The sequence below is a fragment of the Trachypithecus francoisi genome, unplaced genomic scaffold (genome assembly GCF_009764315.1).
Source record: "Trachypithecus francoisi isolate TF-2019V2 unplaced genomic scaffold, Tfra_2.0 Lachesis_group6, whole genome shotgun sequence".
Taxonomy (NCBI): Eukaryota; Metazoa; Chordata; class Mammalia; order Primates; family Cercopithecidae; genus Trachypithecus; species Trachypithecus francoisi.
Genome location: NW_022681471.1, coordinates 85,247,552 through 85,266,411, shown reverse-complemented (window position 1 = coordinate 85,266,411; position 18,860 = coordinate 85,247,552). Strand labels below are relative to the sequence as shown.

Genomic DNA, 18,860 nt, shown 5'->3' with positions numbered 1-18,860 from the left:
GCCGGGAGAGGTGGCGGGCGCCTGTAGTCCCAGCTACTTGGAGACTGGGCAGGAGATGGCGGAAAATGGGAACGGGACGGCTTGCAGTGGGCTGAGATCCGGCCACTGTACTCCAGCCTGGGCGACAGAGCGAGACTCCGTCTCAAAAAAAAAAAAAAGGAAGAGCATCCAAGAAGAACAGCAAGTACAAAAGCCCTGTGGTGGGAGCGTCCCTAGACTACAAAGGTAGCAGAGAGGAGGAGATGTTCTAGAGTAGAGAGCAAGGAGGACAGTAGTAAGTCAGAAAGGCAATAGACTCACGTAGTAGGTTATTGTAAGCCACTGTAATGCACTCTAGCTTTTCCTGGGTAGCCACAAGAACTGGGGAGTCACAGACACTATGAGTTAGGGATGTGATGTGATTTTAATTATGTCTTTGGCTGTTCCTTTTTCCCAATGAATTCTTTTTCTCCTGCCCAGTCCTTAAATGTTGAAGTTTCTTAGGTCCTCTTACCTGGGCACTCTTTTCTCCTCACTTTTCCTCATTGTTCTCACTCCCAGGGCTCCATGTGCCCTCTATGCACTCATAACTCCAAGCCAGATCTTCCTGCTGGATTTTAGACCCTTCCCTCCAAATGCCTCCTGGGGGAGACATTTCTACTGGATAGTCACTTACGTACTTCAAATTCAACATGTCCAAACTCAGTTTCTCCCTCTGTCTGTCCCCTAAACATGCTCCCTTCTCTTAGGTTTCCCACTTCAGCAAATGGCTCCATAACCTCACCAGGCATTCAAGCCAGAAACCTGGCAGCCATCACCGATTCACCTCTAGCCCTCTCCCTCCGCTATACTCTGAAGTAGGCATTCTAGCATCAAGTTAAGAACACTGACTTTAGGTCGACTCTCTGGGTTTGCATCCTGGCTGTGCCACTTACTAGCTGTGGAATCTTGGACAAGTTACTTAACCTCTCTGTGCCTCAGTTTCCTCATTGTAAGATGGGGATAAACACTGTACCTTCTTCTTAAGGTTGTTATCAAAAATTAATAAACTAATATATAGAAAGTGTTTAGAACATTGCCTGGCCCATAGTAAGTGCTCTGTATGTTTGTTGTTATCATCCAAGTTATCAGCATGTCCTATCAACTCTCTTTATTAGCTATCAATTGTGCCAATTTGTCATCCTTACTGCCCCTGCACTAGTTAAGGCCACTATTATCTCTAACTCGGTTATTGTCCTGCCCTCCTAACTGGACTCCTGGCCCCTATTCTGTCCCCACCCAATCGGCCCTCCACACTATAGCTAAAGTGATCATTTAAAAACACAAATATGATCCTATCAACCCATGCTTAAAATGCCTCACAGGATCCCTACTTTTCCTAAGGTAAAGTATAAACTTACCATGGCCCAAAAGGCTTGCCTCTCTGGCTGAGCTCACCTCTTTCCCCTCACACACAGCGTACGCTGGGAGAGACATTCCTACTACATAGCCCACTTACAATCTGTGGGGCCTGATGGAAATGAAAGTGGGAGCTCCCTGTTCAAAAATAGAAAAGCTTTTTCCTTTCTTCCATGGTCTCTCTTAACTTACCATGCAGTTTTAATATGCTATTTACTGTCATGCTCCCTCGGGTATAGGGATAACTCAAGGGGCGAGTACAGGCCCACACAAGTACCCTGGGGCCCTGCCCGGTGACTTAGTACAAGGGTACATGCACCCCACCGACTCTGTCCACACCTGCACCTGGGCGCAGTGCCCCAGGCAGCTAGCCAAGAACCTGTTCGGGGAGGTAGAAAGGCAGCATGAGGTAGAACCACATATGAGCCAAGACTCTTAAGTCCCCAGCGCACACTCCACTGTTCCATCACATACAAATCACAAAATCAAAGGCAAAATTATTAAGAATTTCAAGAGGCCAGGTGCGGTGGCTCAAGCCTGTAATCCCAGCACTTTGGGAGGCCGAGACGGGCGGATCACAAGGTCAGAAGATCAAGACCATCCTGACTAACACGGTGAAACCCCGTCTCTACTAAAAAATACAAAAAACTAGCCAGGCGAGGTGGCGGGCGCCTGTAGTCCCAGCTACTCGGGAGGCTGAGGCAGGAGAATGGCGTAAACCCGGGAGGCGGAGCTTGCAGTGAGCTGAGATCCGGCCACTGCACTCCAGCCCGGGCGACAGAGCGAGACTCCGTCTCAAAAAAAAAAAAAAAAAAAGAATTTCAAGACAACCACCACAGAATATTAAACCTCAGGCATGGGGCACCATATGACTATAGCAATTGCACATCTATGAAGCCAGCCCTGCTCTAAAAAGCCAGCGGACTCTCAGTGCCATACTCTGTCTATAGCTCTAGCCTCTGGGTTTCATCACATGTATCTCCTTCTACCTGGAACATTCCTGCTCTTCCTCTTCCCTGCTGCTGTGGCACCCCCCCCCCACACTATCACTATTTCAGCCTTTACCACAAGGCCTTGGAACTGCTCACTTACCTGCTGTCTGTCCCCACTACATTTGCCAGATAGTGTATCTTGTTTACCAAAAGTCCTCACCTTTCCCATCTCTCAGTCTTGGCTTACTTATTATTCAACAAACATTCAATGTGCTAGACAACTCCTCATATCAGGGAGGCAGACAGATGAAAAATTGGGCTTCTGGCTATACTGTCTCAATAGTTACCACCTGGGACCAAGGGTGGTAAATGCTGATTTGCTCTGAGTAGCTTCCTTAGTCAAGAGGATAATTATTATAGCACCAGGTCTTGTGATTAAGATGAGTTATCCCCATCGTATACCGCAAAGCCAAGCACATGGTAAGCAGTTAATATTTGTTAAGTAAATGAGTGCATAAATTCAACAAATATTGACTGAGCACAGACACTGCCCTCATGGACTGGACATTTTAGAGCGGGAGACAGTCAAAACAGTTTCATCAGTGCTATAAAGTCAATAAAGCAAGGTAACAGGATAGTGAGTGAATGAATTTTAAGTTAGCATAAAAGGCACTGAGAAAAAAACTGAGCTATGAACTTTACATATTATCACATTTAATCTCCACAACAATCAAGGCCTTCCATACAACATTCACAGACATTAAACACAGAAGCAGAGGTTTAAAGTACAGGCTTAGGAGCCAAAATGCCAGGGTTTGAATCTCACCTCTGCCACTTACCAGCTATGTGAACGTAAGCAATTTACACTTAAACCTTTCTGCATCTGTTTCTGCATCTGTGAAATGGAACTACTAATTGTACCCACTTCACAGGGTGGTTAGAGGATTAAATGAGCTAAAATAGGTCAAGTACTTAAAGTTCCTGGCACATGATAAGTATTAGCTATCATCATCATCGTTAATATTATCCTGATTTAACAGATGAGAAATCTGGGTCTGAGTGGTCAATTGTTGGCAATTACAAAACTACTAAGTAGTAGAGCAGGATAAAAATTCAGGACTTTGTGACTCTACTATATCACTACAATATGTAACCAGGATATAATGTGGGGTAATTAATACAGTCAAGTGTTATCAGCGCTCCAAAATGGACACTCAATTCTTCCAGGGATGTGGAACTGAGTGGGAGCTGAGGCTTGGAGATGCCTGAGAGATGATGATGTTGCTCAAGATCCTGTCTGGCTTCTTATCTCCTCAACCTTGCTTTCTGAGGGTGCCCAAGGATCCAGGTCCAGACACAGCACCATCTATAAAACCAGAAGCTGAAGCATCCACCATTCCCACCATTCCACCCCCCAACTCCAGGCACACAGGACTTAAAGGAATGCAAAGGACACAGCAAGTTCCAGTGCACCTAGGAAGTGTCTCCTTTATGAGTTTGTCATATAATAGGCTTCACTAAATTCTAGATGCACCAATGGAGTAACTTCATATGCACTGACATGCACATAGACTGTTCTATCTCAAAAAAAAAAAAAAACCCGAACAAAAAAACCCTTTTGTGATCCCCTCAGCCACTGCCCCATTACTCTAGTCCCCTTACACCAAATTCCTCAAAATTGAGTCATTCTTGAGTTCCTTCTTTCACAATCCCAATCCAATCTATCAGCAAATCCTGTATCAATATATATTCAAAATCCAACCACTTTTCATCATCACTGACTCTGCTTTAAACCACCACTGCCTAACTAGACGAGTGTTTCTCAAATTTTAGGGAATATCAGAAACACCTGGTAAACTTGTTAAAATACAGATTCCTAGGCCCCATCCCCAGAGATCCTGATTCAGTAGGACTGGGTTGGGCCTATAAACATGCATTTCTAATGACCTCTCAGGTGATACTGATGCTGCTGATCCAGGGACCACGCTTTAAGGAATAATGATCTACAGTAGCCCCCAAATTCTCCCTGCTTCCACCTTGCTCCTAACCTTCAGTCTATCCTCACAATAGCCAAACCTGAATCAGATCGCAACTCTCACTGCTCAAAAAACTTCTGTGGCTCCCTTCCAGAGTAAAAACAAAGTCCTTACACTCTATACCCGTGGTTTTTAAACTTAGTGTGCATCAGAAGCATCTGAAGGGCTGTTAAACCACAGATTCTGGGGCTCCATCTCCAGAGTTTCCCATTCAGTCAGTCTGGGGTGGGATCCAAGAACTGGCCTAACCAGTTCCTAGATAATGCTGATCCTGCTGGTCTGGGAACCATACTTGGAAAATCACTGCTGTATATGATCTGCGCACCCCCGACCCTTAACCTCAGCTTCTATTACTCTCCCCTCACTCACTCTGTTCCAATAGCATTGGACTGGAATGGTAGCATACCAGGCCTGCTCCCCACTTGGGTCCTTTATTTCCTCTACCTGAAACACTCTTCCCCTACTTACCAGCATGGTTCCCTTCCTCACTTTCCTTCAAGCTCATATGTAACCCATCTGTAATCATCCTGTATAAAGTAACCACTACTTCAACCCTGGGGTGGTACTCCTTCTCCTGCTCACCCTACTTTACTTTTCTCTAGACCATGTATTATCACTTGACACACTATATATTAAGCTGTTAGTTTACTGTCTCATGCTCACTGCCATATCCCCCCTCCTCCACCCGTGTCCAGAACAATGCCTGGCACATAGCACATACCTGATTTTCCCTATCTTCCATAACGTCTAACAACTTAAACAGTGCTTTATATTGTCTATAGTACTGTATTCTACAGTAAGAGTACAGGAGACCCAGGTTTGATCTGTGGTCCAGCTGTCTGCGTAGCTTTAGGCACATTATTTAACCTATCACTGCTGGTTCTGGAACAATATGAAGTAGATGCACTCCTCCCTATCCCTCCAAGTACAGCTAAAAACCCTGGACGTTATATACAAAACAAACATAAAACTCTGAAAGGCGAAGGGAAGAAAGCAGACCGACTAGAGACACCTAGCAGGTGGCGGATAGCACCAAAGATCAGTGGGGAACCTGTACTGCCACCCCAACCTGGCAGTCATCAAGTGGTACCCCCTTTCTGCCACTGAAGTGCAGTGTCTGAGAAGACCTGCAAAAACAGAAGTCTTAAATAAGATCCAGTATCCCATAACATAATGCCCAACATGTCCAGAATATAATTAAAATAATTATTTGTCATATCAAGAACAAGGAAAATCACAACTCGAGTAAGAAAAGAAAATCAGGCCGGGCGCGGTGGCTCAAGCCTGTAATCCCAGCACTTTGGGAGGCCGAGACGGGTGGATCACTAGGTCAGGAGATCGAGACCATCCTGGCTAACACGGTGAAACCCCGTCTGTACTAAAAAATACAAAAAACTAGCCGGGCGAGGTGGCGGGCGCCTGTAGTCCCAGCTACTCGGGAGGCTGAGGCAGGAGAATGGCATAAACCCGGGAGGCAGAGCTTGCAGTGAGCTGAGATCCAGCCACTGCACTCTAGCCTGGGCGACAGAGCGAGACTCCGTCTCAAAAAAAAAAGAAAAGAAAATCAACAGAAGTCAAGACTGAGATGACACAGATGCTGGAATTTTCTAAGAATTTTAAAGGCACCATGATACAAAAGCTTCAACGAGCGATTAAGAACATGCCTGAAACAAATAAATAAATAGAAAGTGTCACCGGGCACAGTGGCTCATGCCTATAATCTCAGTACTTTGGGAGGCCGAGGTGGGCAGATCACGAAGTCAGGAATTCGAGACCAGCCCGGCCAACATGGTGAAACCCCATTTCCACTAAAAATACAGAAGATAGCTGGGCGTGGTGGCGTGTGCCTGTAATCCTACTCGGGAGGCTGAGGCAGGAGAATCGCTTGAACCCAGGGAGGCAGAGGTTGCAGTGAGCCGAGATCACGCCATTGCACTCCAGCCTGGGCAACAGAGTGAAACTCCATCTCGGAAAAAAAATAATAATAATAAAATAAATAAATAAATAAATAGAAAGTGTCAGCAAAAATTAGCCAGGCATGATGGCGTGTGCCTTTAATCCCAGGTACTTGGGAGGCTGAGGCAGGAGAATCACTTGAACCCGGGAGGTGAAGGTTGCAGTGACCCAAGATCGCACCACTGCACTCCAGTCTAGGTGACAGAGCTAGACTCTTGTCTCAAAAGAAAAAGTGTCAACAAAAAATAGAAAATCTCTGAAAAAAAATAGAAGATATAGAAAAGAACCTAACAGAATTTTTAGAACTGAGAAATACAGTAACTCAAATGAAAATTCTTTAGATGAGTTCAACAGCAGAATGGAGAAAACAGATAAAAGAATCAGTAAGTTGAAGATAGAACAATAGAAATTATCCAATCTGAACAACAGAAAGAAAATAGACTGGAAAAAAAAAATGAACAGAGTCTCAGCAACCTACAGGACTACAACAAAAGACAAACCCAAAGAAATCCACACTAAGACATGGCTTAGTCAAATTCCTAAAAGCAAAAGACAAAGGAAAATCTTGAAAGCAATGTGATAAATGACACACTACCTCAAAGAGAACACCAATTGGAATGACAAAGGCTCTCTCATCAGAAACCATGGAGGGCAAAAGGAAGTAGCAGAATAGTTTTCAAGCACTGAGATAAAAGAACTAGAAACCCAGAGTTCGATATCCAGTGAAAAGATCCCCTAAGAATTCAAGGGAAATCAAGATATTCTCAGATGAAGGAAAACTAAACATATTTGTTGCCAACAGATTTACCCTAAAAGAATGAGTAGGCTGGGCGTGGTGGCTCACGCCTGTAATCCCAGCACTTTGGGAGGCCGAGACGTGTGGATCATTTGAGGTCAGGAGTTCAAGACTAGCCTGGCCAACATGGTGAAACCCCGTCTCTACTAAAAATACAAAAATTAGCGGGGCGGTAATAGCATGCGCCTGTAATCCCAGCTACTCAGTAGGCTGAGGCAGGAGAATCGCTTGCGCCTCGGAGGCAGAGATTGCAGTGAGTCAGAAAGCACCACTGCACTCCAGTTTGAGCAACAGAGTGAGAATTTGTCTCATAAATAAATAATTAAAAGAATAAGTAGGCCGGGCGTGGTGGCTCACGCCTGTAATCCCAGCACTTTGGGAGGCCGAGATGGGTAGATCACAAGGTCAGGAGTTCCGAGACCAGCCTGGCCAATATGGTTAAACCCCATCTCTACTAAAAACACAAAAATTAACTGGGTGTGCTGGCAGGCGCCTATAGTCCCAGCTACTCATGTGGCTGAAGCAGGAGAATCACTTGAACTCGGGAGGCGGAGGTTGCAGTGAGCCAAGATCGCACCACTGCACTCCAGCCTGGCGAGACAGAGCAAGACTTCGTCTCAAAAAAAAAAAAAAAAAAAAAAAAAAAGAACAAGTAAGGAAGCTCTCTGAAACAGAAAAGAATGATAAAGGAGGAATCCTGAAACATCAGGAAGTTAGACTGAACAAAGAGTAAAAATATGGGTAAATACAACATACCTTCCCTCTCTTCGAGTTTTCTACATCATGTTTGATGGTTGAAGCAAAAATTATTACCACTGTATGATGTGATTCTTAATGCATATATAACAAATATTTAAGATTCATTACATTATAAACAAGGCTGGGCGCAGTGGTTCATACCTGTAATCCCAGCACTTTGGGAGGCTGAAGCGGGAGCACTGCTTGAGCCCAGGAGTTTGAGGCCAGCCTGGGCAACATAACAAAGACTCAGTCTCTACAAAATACAAAATTAAAAAAATCAGCCAGGCGGCCAGGCGCAGTGGCTCACGCCTGTAATCCCAGCACTTTGGGAGGCCGAGGCGGGTGGATCACGAGGTCAGGAGTTCAAGACCAGCCTGGCCAAGATGGTGAAACCCCATCTCTACTAAAAATACAAAAAATTAACCAGGCGTGGTGGCAGGCGCCTGTAATTCCAGCTACTCTGGAGGCTGAGGCAGAGAATTGTTTAAACATGGAAGGTGGAGGTTGCAGTGAGCCGAGATCATGCCACTGCACTCCAGCCTGGGCGACAGAGCAAGACTCCGTCTCAAAAAAAAAAAAAAAAAAATTCAGCCAGGCATGGTGGTGCATGCCTGTAGTCCCAGCTACTGGGGGGTGGGGGGCTGAGGTGGGAGGATCACTTGAGCACAGGAGGTTTAGGCTGCAGGTGAGCCGTGACTGTGCCACTACACTCCAGCCTGGGCAACAGAGCAACACTCTGTCTCAACAACAACAAAACGATTAATTATATTATAAGCAAAAGAGCATTAAGGCATGTAAAGAAAAGTAAAGTTTCAATTGGACACGGTGGCTCACACTTGTAATCCCAGCACTTTGGGAGGCTGAGGCAGGTGGATCACGAGGTCAGGAGTTCGAGACCAGCCTAGCCAACATAGTGAAAACTTGTCTCTATTAAAAATACAAAAATTAGCCACGTATGGTTGACCACGTCTGTAGTCCCAGCTACTCGGGAGGTTAAGGTGGGAGAATCACTTGAACCCAGGAGGCGGACGTTGCGGTGAGCCAAGACCACATCATTGTGCTCCAGCCTGGGTGACAGAGTGAGACTGTTTCAAAAGAAAAGTAAAGTTTCTACTCTTCAATCAAACTGGTAAAATGTCAAGAGCAGTTGCTTATGGTAAGTTATGTGTATGATGTAATACCTAGAGCAAGTACTGAAAAAAGCAATACAGAGATAACTCAGGCCAAGAGCAGTAGTTCATGCCTATAATCCCAGCAATTTGGGAGGCTGAGGTGGGAGGATCATTTGAAGCCAGAAGTCCAAGACCATCCCAGGCAACAAAGGGAGGTACCACCAACCTACACCCACACCCTCCCCACACGAAAAATTAACAAAATTAGGGGACGCAGTGGCACGTGCTTGTAGTTTCAGCTACTGTAGAGGCTGAAGCATGAGGAGATTGCTTATGCCCTGGAGTTTGAGGCTGCAGTAAACCATGATCAAACCACTGCACTCCAGCCCAGGTGACACAGAGACCCTGTCTCAAAAATAAATGAATGATGAGTAGGCCAGGTGCGGTGGCTCACACCTGTAATCCCAGCACTTTGGGAGGCCAAAGCGGGTGGATCACCTGAAGTAAGAAGTTCAAGACCAGCCTGACCAAAATGGAGAAACCCCGTCTCTACTAAAAATACAAAATGAGCTGGGCGTGGTGGCACATGCCTGTAGTCCCAGCTACTCAGGAGGCTGAGGCAGGAGAATCGCTTGAACCTGGGAGCCGGAGGTTGCGGTGAGCCAAATCGCCCCATTGCACTCCAGGCTGGGCAACAAGAGCGAAACTCTGTCTCAAAACAAAAAAAAAAAAAAAGAAAAAGAGAGAAAAAAGAAAAAAATCAGCAAGGATTAGAAGAATTCAGCAACACTATTAACCAACAGTAGTTAATTGACATTCATAGAACACTCCACCCAAAAATGGCAGAATACACATTCTTTTCCAGTGATCATGAAACATTTACCAAGACAGACTCTGGGCTATAAAACAAATCTCAATAAATGTAAAGGAATTGAAATCATACAGAGCATATTCTCTGACCACTATCAAACTAGAAGTCAGCAACAGAACGATAACAGGAAATTCTACAAAAACTTAAAAATTAAACAACATATTTCTATACTTCATGGGTCAAACAGGAAGTCTCAAGGGGAACTTAAAAACGCCTTGAGCAGCAGGAGGATCACTTTAGCCCAAGAGTTGGAGGCTGCAGTGAGCTATGATCCTGCCTCTGCACTCCCGCCTGGGCAACAGAGTGAGAAACTGTCTCCAAAAAAAAAAAAACACAAAACTTTCTTTTTTTTGTTTTTGTCTCAAGAAAAAAAACCTTTTTTTTTGTTTTGTTTTTTTTTTAACACTTTGAACTACATGAAAAGGGAAAACGTAACATATTAAAATCTATCGGTGCTGAAAAGGAAATTAACAGCTAAAGGCTTACATCAGAAAAGAAAGAAAGGCCAAGTGTGCTGGGTCACACCTGTAATCCCAACGCTTTGGGAGGCCGAGGCGGGTGGATCACCTGAAGTCAGGAGTTCAAGACTAGCCTGGCCAACATGGTGAAACCCCATCTCTATTAAAAATACAAAAAAATTAGCTGGGCGTGGTGGCAAGCGCCTATAATCCCAGCTACTCGGGAGGCTGAGGCAGGAAATCACTTGAACCCAGGAGGTGGAGGTTGCAGCGAGCCGAGATCGCGCCTGGGCAACAGCAGCGAGACTCCGTTTCAGGAAAAAAAAAAAAAAAGAAAGTCTCAAATCAATAATCTAAACTCCCACCTCAAGAAACTAGATAGAGAGCAAAATAAACCCAAAGGAGAAAGAAAATAATAAAGTGCAGAAATCAATTAAATGAAAACAGAAAGACAATAGAAAAAGTCAATGAAACAAAAAGCTTGTTCTTTGAAAAGATCGATAAAACTGACAAACCTCTAGCAAGTCTGACAAATACAAAAACGAATTTTTTTTGTTTTTGTTTGAGACAGGGTCTCGCTCCGTCACCCAGGCTGGAGTGCAGTGGCGCGATCACAGTTCACTGAAGCCTCAACTTCCTGGGCTCAAGCAATCCTCCCGCCTCAGCCTCCTGGGTAGCTGGGACTACAAGCATGTGCCACCTACCCAGCTAATTTTTGTATTTCTTGTAGAGATGGTGTTTTACCATGTTGCCCAGGCTGGTTTCGAACTCCTGGGCTTAAGCAATCCACCAGCCTTGGCGTCCTGAAGTGCTGGGATTACAGGCATGATATCACATGCCCAGCCTGATACATTTTTAGTATCACGAAACAAAATTATCATTATAGCACCTAAAGATATCAAAAGGATAATAAAGAAATACTATGAACAATTCTACAAACATAAATTTGACAACTTAGATGAATGGGTCAATCCTTGGAAAGTATACATCCAACATAAAATACGTAATTTGAATAGTCCTATACTATTAAACAGAATAATTTTTAGAACTCCCCAAAAGATAGAATAAAGATAATTAGGCGAAGTGGTCAGCATAGTAAGTGGAACATTAGCTTGCTCAATAAACAATAGCTATAACCATTGTATTTAAATCATCACAACCTCTCAAGGAAACTGAGGCTTCACAGATAGAAAGTCTTTGTAACAGAATCAGAATTTGAACCCAGATCTGAAATCAGTGCCCTTTCCTCTAGAGTTAAAAATCCACACCAAAGTTACTCCCTTGGGCATGTATCAACCAATATTTCTTTTATAAACAGGAAAACTGTAAAGGAGGGAGATTTGTGCTAAAAATCCCAGAAATCAATAAATGCTTGCCAACTAGTTTTCTCCACTATTGTACAGCAGTGATTCTCAAATGTTAGGGTGAATCATGATCACCTGTTTGTTAAAATACAGATTGCTGAGTCCCAGTCCCAGCCCAAGAAATTGCATTTTAAACAAATTCCCAGTTGATGAACTTTACTTTTAAAAGTTCGTTCCTCCTGTGTTAGCTCACTTAGGAATTAAAAAGAATAACAAAAAAAGAATGTTCATTCCAATTTTTCTGTACAAAAGAGAATGACTGGTGTACAGTAATGATATGTTAGTCCATCCATCCCCCAACATCAGAAGCTATCACACTCCGCAGAAGGGGAAGGAACCAAGACAGGATAATGTTCTAAATCAGTGGTTCTCAGGGTGGGCCCTGCTTACCTACTGAATCAGAAACACTGTAGCTAGGGCATCCCTAACTTGTGTTTTATCAGGTCTTCCAAGTGAGTCTGATACATGCTAAAGTTTGAGAACCACCGCTGTACAAATCAAAGTATTTTTGCAAAATCCATCTTCTTACAGGAGAATGAAGCAATACCATGTTTTTTCCACTTCTGAGAACCTGGGCTCTGGAATCAAATAATTCAAAGTTCAAATCCACACTCAGAAAGTCACTTAATCTCCACGAATTCCAGATTCTCAGCTGCAAAATGGAATAGTTGCCTCCCTTGTTATAACCTTTCCAGAAAGTAACTTGGCATTATATTCCATAATCCCTAGCTGGACTTCAAGAAATCTATCCTACAAAAGTCACTAGAGGCCGAGCATGGTGGCTCACACCTGTAATCCCAGCACTTTGGGAGGCCAAGGTGGGTGGATCACGAGGTCAGCAGTTTGAAACCAGCCTGACCAACATGGTGAAACTCTGTCTCTACTGAAATACAAAAATGAGCCGGGCGTGGTGGCGTGCGCCTGTAATCCCACCTACTCAGAAGGGCGAGGCAGGAGAATCACTTGAACCCAGGAGGCAGAGGTTGCAATGAACCAAGATCGTGCCAGTGCACTCCAGCCTGGGTAACAGAGTGAGACTCCATCTCAAAAAAAAAAAAAAAAAAAAGTCATTGGAGATATGAACAGATCTCTATCACCTCTAGGCATTTGTGGACTTAAAATTTGTTGGCTTAACTCTTGTAAGCAACCATAGAAGTCCATAGTATGTAGTAATTTTCAATTGTGCTGAAGTACAAACTTAAATGGCACACTATAAGCCTGGTGTGTTTCTGTCAGCAATGCACTAAGCAAGAGCAGCCACTCACCAAGGACCTGATTCTCAGCTAGCTTCCTTGTTCATTGGGGGCCCATAGAGAGAAGTATAAGATTTTTTTAAAATTTGGTGTATTTCATGGAAAAAAATTAAGGCGGTTAACTTGTGTTAGAGTGTACACAGGAACACACACAACTCACCATAGAAATGTGATTAAAGAGGGGCCTGGCCCATAAGCCCAGTTCTGTATTTGTAAGTTTAGAATTCTTTAAGGCCTCAATGGTGCTCCTTATAAATAAATGTCAAGTACCTACTAAGCAAAGATGCTTTCCATAATGTTTTTCTGTTTTAATCAGCACTCATATCAAGATGCAAAACTTTTCCAGAACCCCCAAAGTTTCCTCACATTATTTACATATAAAAGACAAATAATGTTCAAAAAAAGTACAATGTCCAACCATAAAGGAAATTACCAAGTTAACTGGTGACACATACATATCGTGGGATATCAGAAATCAAGTATAGCTGAATATTTAATGAACTGGCAATTACATTAAAACATTAACTAGAAAAAAAATAGGTTGTAAAATGGTATTTATAATGCAATCCCATCTTGTAAAAATATATGTTTATATTCTAACCCGAAAGATGGGAGATACTGCAACAACAAATTTAACAGTGGATGTGCTAGACAGTAGTAGACTCAGGTGAGTTTTATTTCCTCCTTTATTCTTTTTCTGTATTTTCTACAACAAGCAGGTCTCACTATAAAACCAGGAAAAAATTAAGAACATTATTTAAAAGAGAAATATCCAACTTTCAGGCTTGTTGATTGGTGCTCCTTAAGTCCCTGTCACGGGGCCTGGCAGACATAAGCACTCAGGAAGCATTCATTTCTGTTCCCTGTTTCCAGAGTGAGGAGTTATAGCAGGAGCCCATTTCACAGGTCTGAAAAAACACATTTCCCATACAATCCAAAGTAAGGGCCCCAGTCAACAGCTTTTTTTCATGAAGACTCATTAATTCATTCAAAATGTACTCAGCATCTATTACATGTTTAGCACTGAACTAGGTTCTGGAGATACCAAAAATGAAAAGATGACATCTCTGCCCTCAGGAAGCTCTGGCTAATGAATGACACAGATATATTTATAACTATGATATGATGAAATAATTACTTTTTAATAAAGACGTATACAAAGTGCAATGGGAACCAAGAGGAAGAAGGACTTTTACCCCTTTCACAGCTGTGAGTTGCAAAGGGGAGGGCATTAGTGGGAGTTTGCATGTAAAAAGACAAAAAGGCATAAAGGAGGCCGGGCGCGGTGCTCAAGCCTGTAATCCCAGCACTTTGGGAGGCCGGACGGGCGGATCACGAGGTCAGGAGATCGAGACCATCCTGGCTAACACGGTGAAACCCCGTCTCTACTAAAAAATACAAAAAAAAATTAGCCGGCGAGATGGCGGGCGCCTGTAGTCCCAGCTACTCGGGAGGCTGAGGCGAGAAATGGCGTAAACCCGGAGGCGGAGCTTGCAGTGAGCTGAGATCCGGCCACTGCACTCCAGCCTGGGCGACAGAGCGAGACTCCGTCTCAAAAAAAAAAAAAAAAAAAAAAAAAAAAAGGCATAAAAAGGAGTATAAATTTCCCAGGGCCGGGCGCGGTGGCTCAAGCCTGTAATCCCAGCACTTTGGGAGGCCAAGACGGTTGGATCGCGAGGTCAGGAGATCGAGACCATCCTGGCTAACACGGCGAAACCCCGTCTCTACTAAAAAATACAAAAAACTAGCCGGGCGAGTTGGCGGGCGCCTGTAGTCCCAGCTACTCGGGAGGCTGAGGCAGGAGAATGGCGTGAACCGGGAGGCGGAGCTTGCAGTGAGCTGAGATCCGGCCACTGCACTCCAGCCTGGGCGACTGCGAGACTCCGTCTCAAAAAAAAAAAAAAAAAAAAAAAAAAAAAAAAAAAAAAATTTCCCAGAAATTTTAGTTCAGTCTTGCTAGGACATAAAGAACAAGAGAGGAGGAGTGGCAGGAAATGAGAATGACCAAGCAGATCACAAAAGGTCTTGTCTGTCACGTAAAGGATACTGAATTTTATCCCACAGGCGAACCACTGAAAGAAGGATTTTAGGCTGAAGAGTGACTTGATCAGCACTAGCAAAGACACCAGGAATCCTGAAAGACTCCTAATCCCCACTTATTTCAGGGCGAAGGAAAAGGTCCCACCTCTAGGTTGTCCCCTCTTTAATAAACATGAGGCAGTAAATAGAACTCTGTGCCGGGCACACAATAAATATTCAATAGAGATCAGTTAAATATGAATTTGGATATGGGGCAAGCGGGCAGTCCCTGCTGAGGGCAGGATTTCAGCAGCACCAGCACCTTTAGTTTGGTCTTGAGTGTGATAAACAGAAATAGCTCGCTGGGCACAGTGGCTCATGCCTGTAATCCTGGCACTGTGGGAGGCTGAGGTGGGTGGATCACTTGAAGTCGGGAGTTTGAGACCAGCCTGGCCAACATGGTGATATCCCGTCTCTACCAAAAAAGTACAAAAAAATGTGCCTGGCGTGGTGGCGTGCACCTGTATTCCCAGCTACTCCAGAGGCTGATGCACAAGAATCGCTTGAACTCGGGAGGCGGAGGTTGCAGTGAGCTGAGATCATGCCATTGCACTCCAGCCTGGGTGACAAGAGTGAGACCTTGTCTCAAAAAAAAAAGAGAAAGAAATAGCCCCTCTGGAGGAGACCAGACAACTGAAAATTCTAGAATCTAACAGGCACAGGAGGAGGGTGCCATACACTGCTTTGTTGTGCTCCAGTGTACAAAGCCCCCTCAAGGTTGTCTTTCATAGCTGAGATTTAAATCCCACTAACGGGATATTAGTTTTATCGCACATACTAACCTCTCCGGAATTCTGGATGACAGGGGCTTATGTGCACACACGGTTAACTGAAAGGAATTCATCAGTGGTTTTACTCTTGTTTTACCCAGTATCTATTCTGCTTAATTCAATTTAGTTGGATGGTTCTGCAGATAAATGCTGTAGAAATAAAATACTGTTGCATTTCTGCCTCCATTTATGAAGTATATCCAAATTGCTTTGCAAAGTCAGAAAAGATATATTTGACACATTTATCAAGACAATGAGGCTCAGAAAAGCAAAGCAACTTGTGCAAGGTCACTCTGAAACTAAGCACAAAGCCACAACTCAAATCCCTGTTTATGGACTCAACTACCTCAAATAAGCAATACTGTTTTACCCAAAGCCAGTGTCTGAGGCAAAACATAATTGTCAGAATATAAAAATGATGACCGGGTGCGGTGGCTCATGCCTGTAATCCCAGCACTTTGGGAGGCCGAGGCAGGCGGATCACCAGAGGTCGGGAGTTCCAGACCAGCCTGACCAACATGGAAAAACACCGTCTCTACTAAAAATACAAAATTAACTGGGTGTGGTGGTGCAGGCCTGTAATCCCAGCTACTTGGAGGCTGAGGCAGGAAAATCGCTTGAAACCGGAGGCGGAAGTTGCTGCGAGCCGAGATCGCGCCATTGCACCCAGCCTGGGCAACTGGCGAAACTTCGTCTCGAAAAAAATAAAATAGAAAGGAATATAAATATGATACTTTCTTTGTGACACAAAGAAAAGGGGGGGTCTTACAAATCTAAAAAAAAAACACTCAAAAGAAAGGTGCGAAGATGAAATACATAGGGGAAAACACAGGAAAAGGAGAAACCAGAGGCTAATGTCAGCTAGGTCCTGGTCTGCAAGGGGAAATGGCAGAACCTGAGTCTGGGAGAGGGGGTTCTGAGCCGGAATCTAAAAACAGAGCTGAAAAAGGAAGAGAGAGCAAGTGAACACACCTGGCCACCGCACCCTGTGTAGCCTGGCCTGCCCTCCTTACCTGCCATGAAACCAGTCCTGGCACATGTCACACTCGATCATGAAGCGGGTCACATCGTAAGGCAGCCGGCAGAGGCAATACACCGGCACCGAGGCCATCTTCGCTCGGCCCTGGAGCGTTCTGCGGCCGGCCAGGTTCGTCGTGTCAAGAGGGGCGGGAGGCAGCAGCACGCGTCCTCTCTGGACGATGGCTAGGCACAAACAACACTTTTTACAGAGTGAATCAGCCCCCGCCCCCCCACCCCCTTGCACCAACCCTCAGTTCTCCAATAGAGAGTTACCGCCGCCGGGATGCAACACAGCTGGTCGGCTGTAGGGGGCAACCAGAGAAAGTCCACCCGGCCTTTCGAATTTCTTTCACACGTAAAGAACGGCGCTCAGCTTCCAGGCTTTCCACAGCCCTCACCCTCCCCACCCCCCCCACCCCCCCCCGCCACCCCCACCTTCTTCGCCCCGGAGTCAGTGATAACTTCTTTCGGGGTTTCAGGAAAATACCTGAAGCCTTTTCGGGAAGCTTCTTCATCTCTCACTGAACCGTCTCCTAGCTGACCCGTTTCCCAAGGCTCCCTTTATTATGACGTAAACCACAGCCTCAGAAATGAGGCTGGGGGTATCTCAAGGCAAGACCCTCCTCTCACCCCCCGAAATAGGGCCAACCAGAGAGAAATAAGGGATCCCTGAAAGTCTCTTCAGGTTACTCAAAGCCTCCACGAACAAGACAGACAAGACTAGGCGCCCAACTCAAATCACAGTTCTGGGGTCGTGTTCGGAGAGTTTAAATAATCCTTTCCGTCACTCAGTATCATTCCTTCCCCGACCAGTCAGGAGTCTCGTCACGCCCAAAACTGAAATAAATATAAATCTCTAAACTGACCAGCTCGTTTTGTACTTTAAAGATGACAGGGTTCTGGTTGCATCCCTGACACTCAAAAGGATCTATTCAAAACCCCTCAAACTGACTAGAGTTTCCTCACACTCTTGAAACTAGGCAAGGATTCTTTCGCATCGCTCGGAACTGGCAGGGTTTCCTCGCAGCCCCCTCAAACTGATGAGAGCTCCCTAGTCCCCACAAATGTTCAGGTACCTCACAGTATATCCTAAAACTGACAGTAATACCCTCGCAGCCCCCAAAACTTACAGGAATCTTAACGCTTCCCCAACTGACAGGAACCTCCTCACGCCCCAAACCTGACAAGAACGTCTTCGGTCCAGAATCCTACAGGGACCTCCTCATGCTTTGGGCTGCAAGGACTCCACGCCCGCGGAGCTCAGTCCCAGCGACACGCCGGCAGCCGGGCTAGCTCCGGGACGGCGAGGCGCCTCAGCGGAGGCTCGTCCGATAGTTCCGGCCCCTACGGCGGCGCGCGTCGAATTCTGGGATAGTCCCCGTACCGCCGGGAACCTCGCTCGCCTTCCCCTGGAGCCCCCTGCTGGGTCGCGCGTCGCCAGTCGCCCGACGGTGTTTCAGAGCAGCCTCCTCCACAACATTCCCCTCGGCCCAGCCGTTCGGGCCTACTGGAGACCGCGGCTTGGGCCTAGTCCTGGCGGCCGCCGGCGAACGGGCAAGTGGCGTCGTCGCTGGGCCAGCAGGAGATAGTCGCGAGCAAACCAACGGGGAAGAGATGAACCGGCCGCCCCGGCCGAGGCACACAGCCCGAAAGTCGTTGGGAGAAGCCCAGTGGCGGGTAGGCAATTCGGAGTAGTCAATAAGTTTATTCAAAGCAACGAGGGAAGTTAAAAGCGCAGAGGGGAGGAGAGATACGGGGTAAACATCTACCATGTTGAGAGTGGCGGCGCTACCCAGAGAGCCAAGGCGACCGCATCTTATGAGGGCTGGGCTCGCGAGGTGAGCGCGGCGGAGGCGGGGAACCGCGAGCCGCCGGCTCCGGGTGGCGCGCCGGGGCGGGGCGCCACCTTGAGAAGGAGGGCGGTTCTCAGCCACCTTTGGACCCGCTAGTCTCTTTAAGGTGCCCAATCGCCGCTGAAGACCTTGAGCCCAGAGGCGGAGAAGCCGCCATCTTAGGCGAGGCAGACGTTTGGCTCCATTTTGAGTGGGGCCCGAACCTTCCTAGCCTTCCCCTTCCTCCGGGCAAACAGGGAGTT

General features: G+C 45.7%; 1 protein-coding gene across 8 annotated transcripts in view; it reads right to left on the bottom strand.

Moving 5' to 3' along the window:
• Positions 1-18,603, bottom strand: part of PHF8 (PHD finger protein 8) — a 118,292-nt gene extending 99,689 nt beyond the window's left edge. For 5 of the 8 annotated variants that reach the window (XM_033202020.1, XM_033202021.1, XM_033202017.1 and 2 more), the window contains exons 1-2: positions 17,896-18,597; positions 16,759-16,948 (exon numbers count right to left, since the gene is read on the bottom strand). Coding sequence is in view for 1 of the 8 variants with exons in the window: in XM_033202024.1 (XP_033057915.1) it covers positions 16,759-16,856 (98 nt within the window). In the remaining 7 variants the exon portion in view is untranslated. Of the gene's footprint in view, positions 1-16,758; positions 16,949-17,895 lie in introns of those variants that run through there. The other 3 variants (XM_033202022.1, XM_033202018.1, XM_033202024.1) reach the window with 3 other exon arrangements.
• Positions 18,604-18,860: the final 257 nt, after the last annotated feature.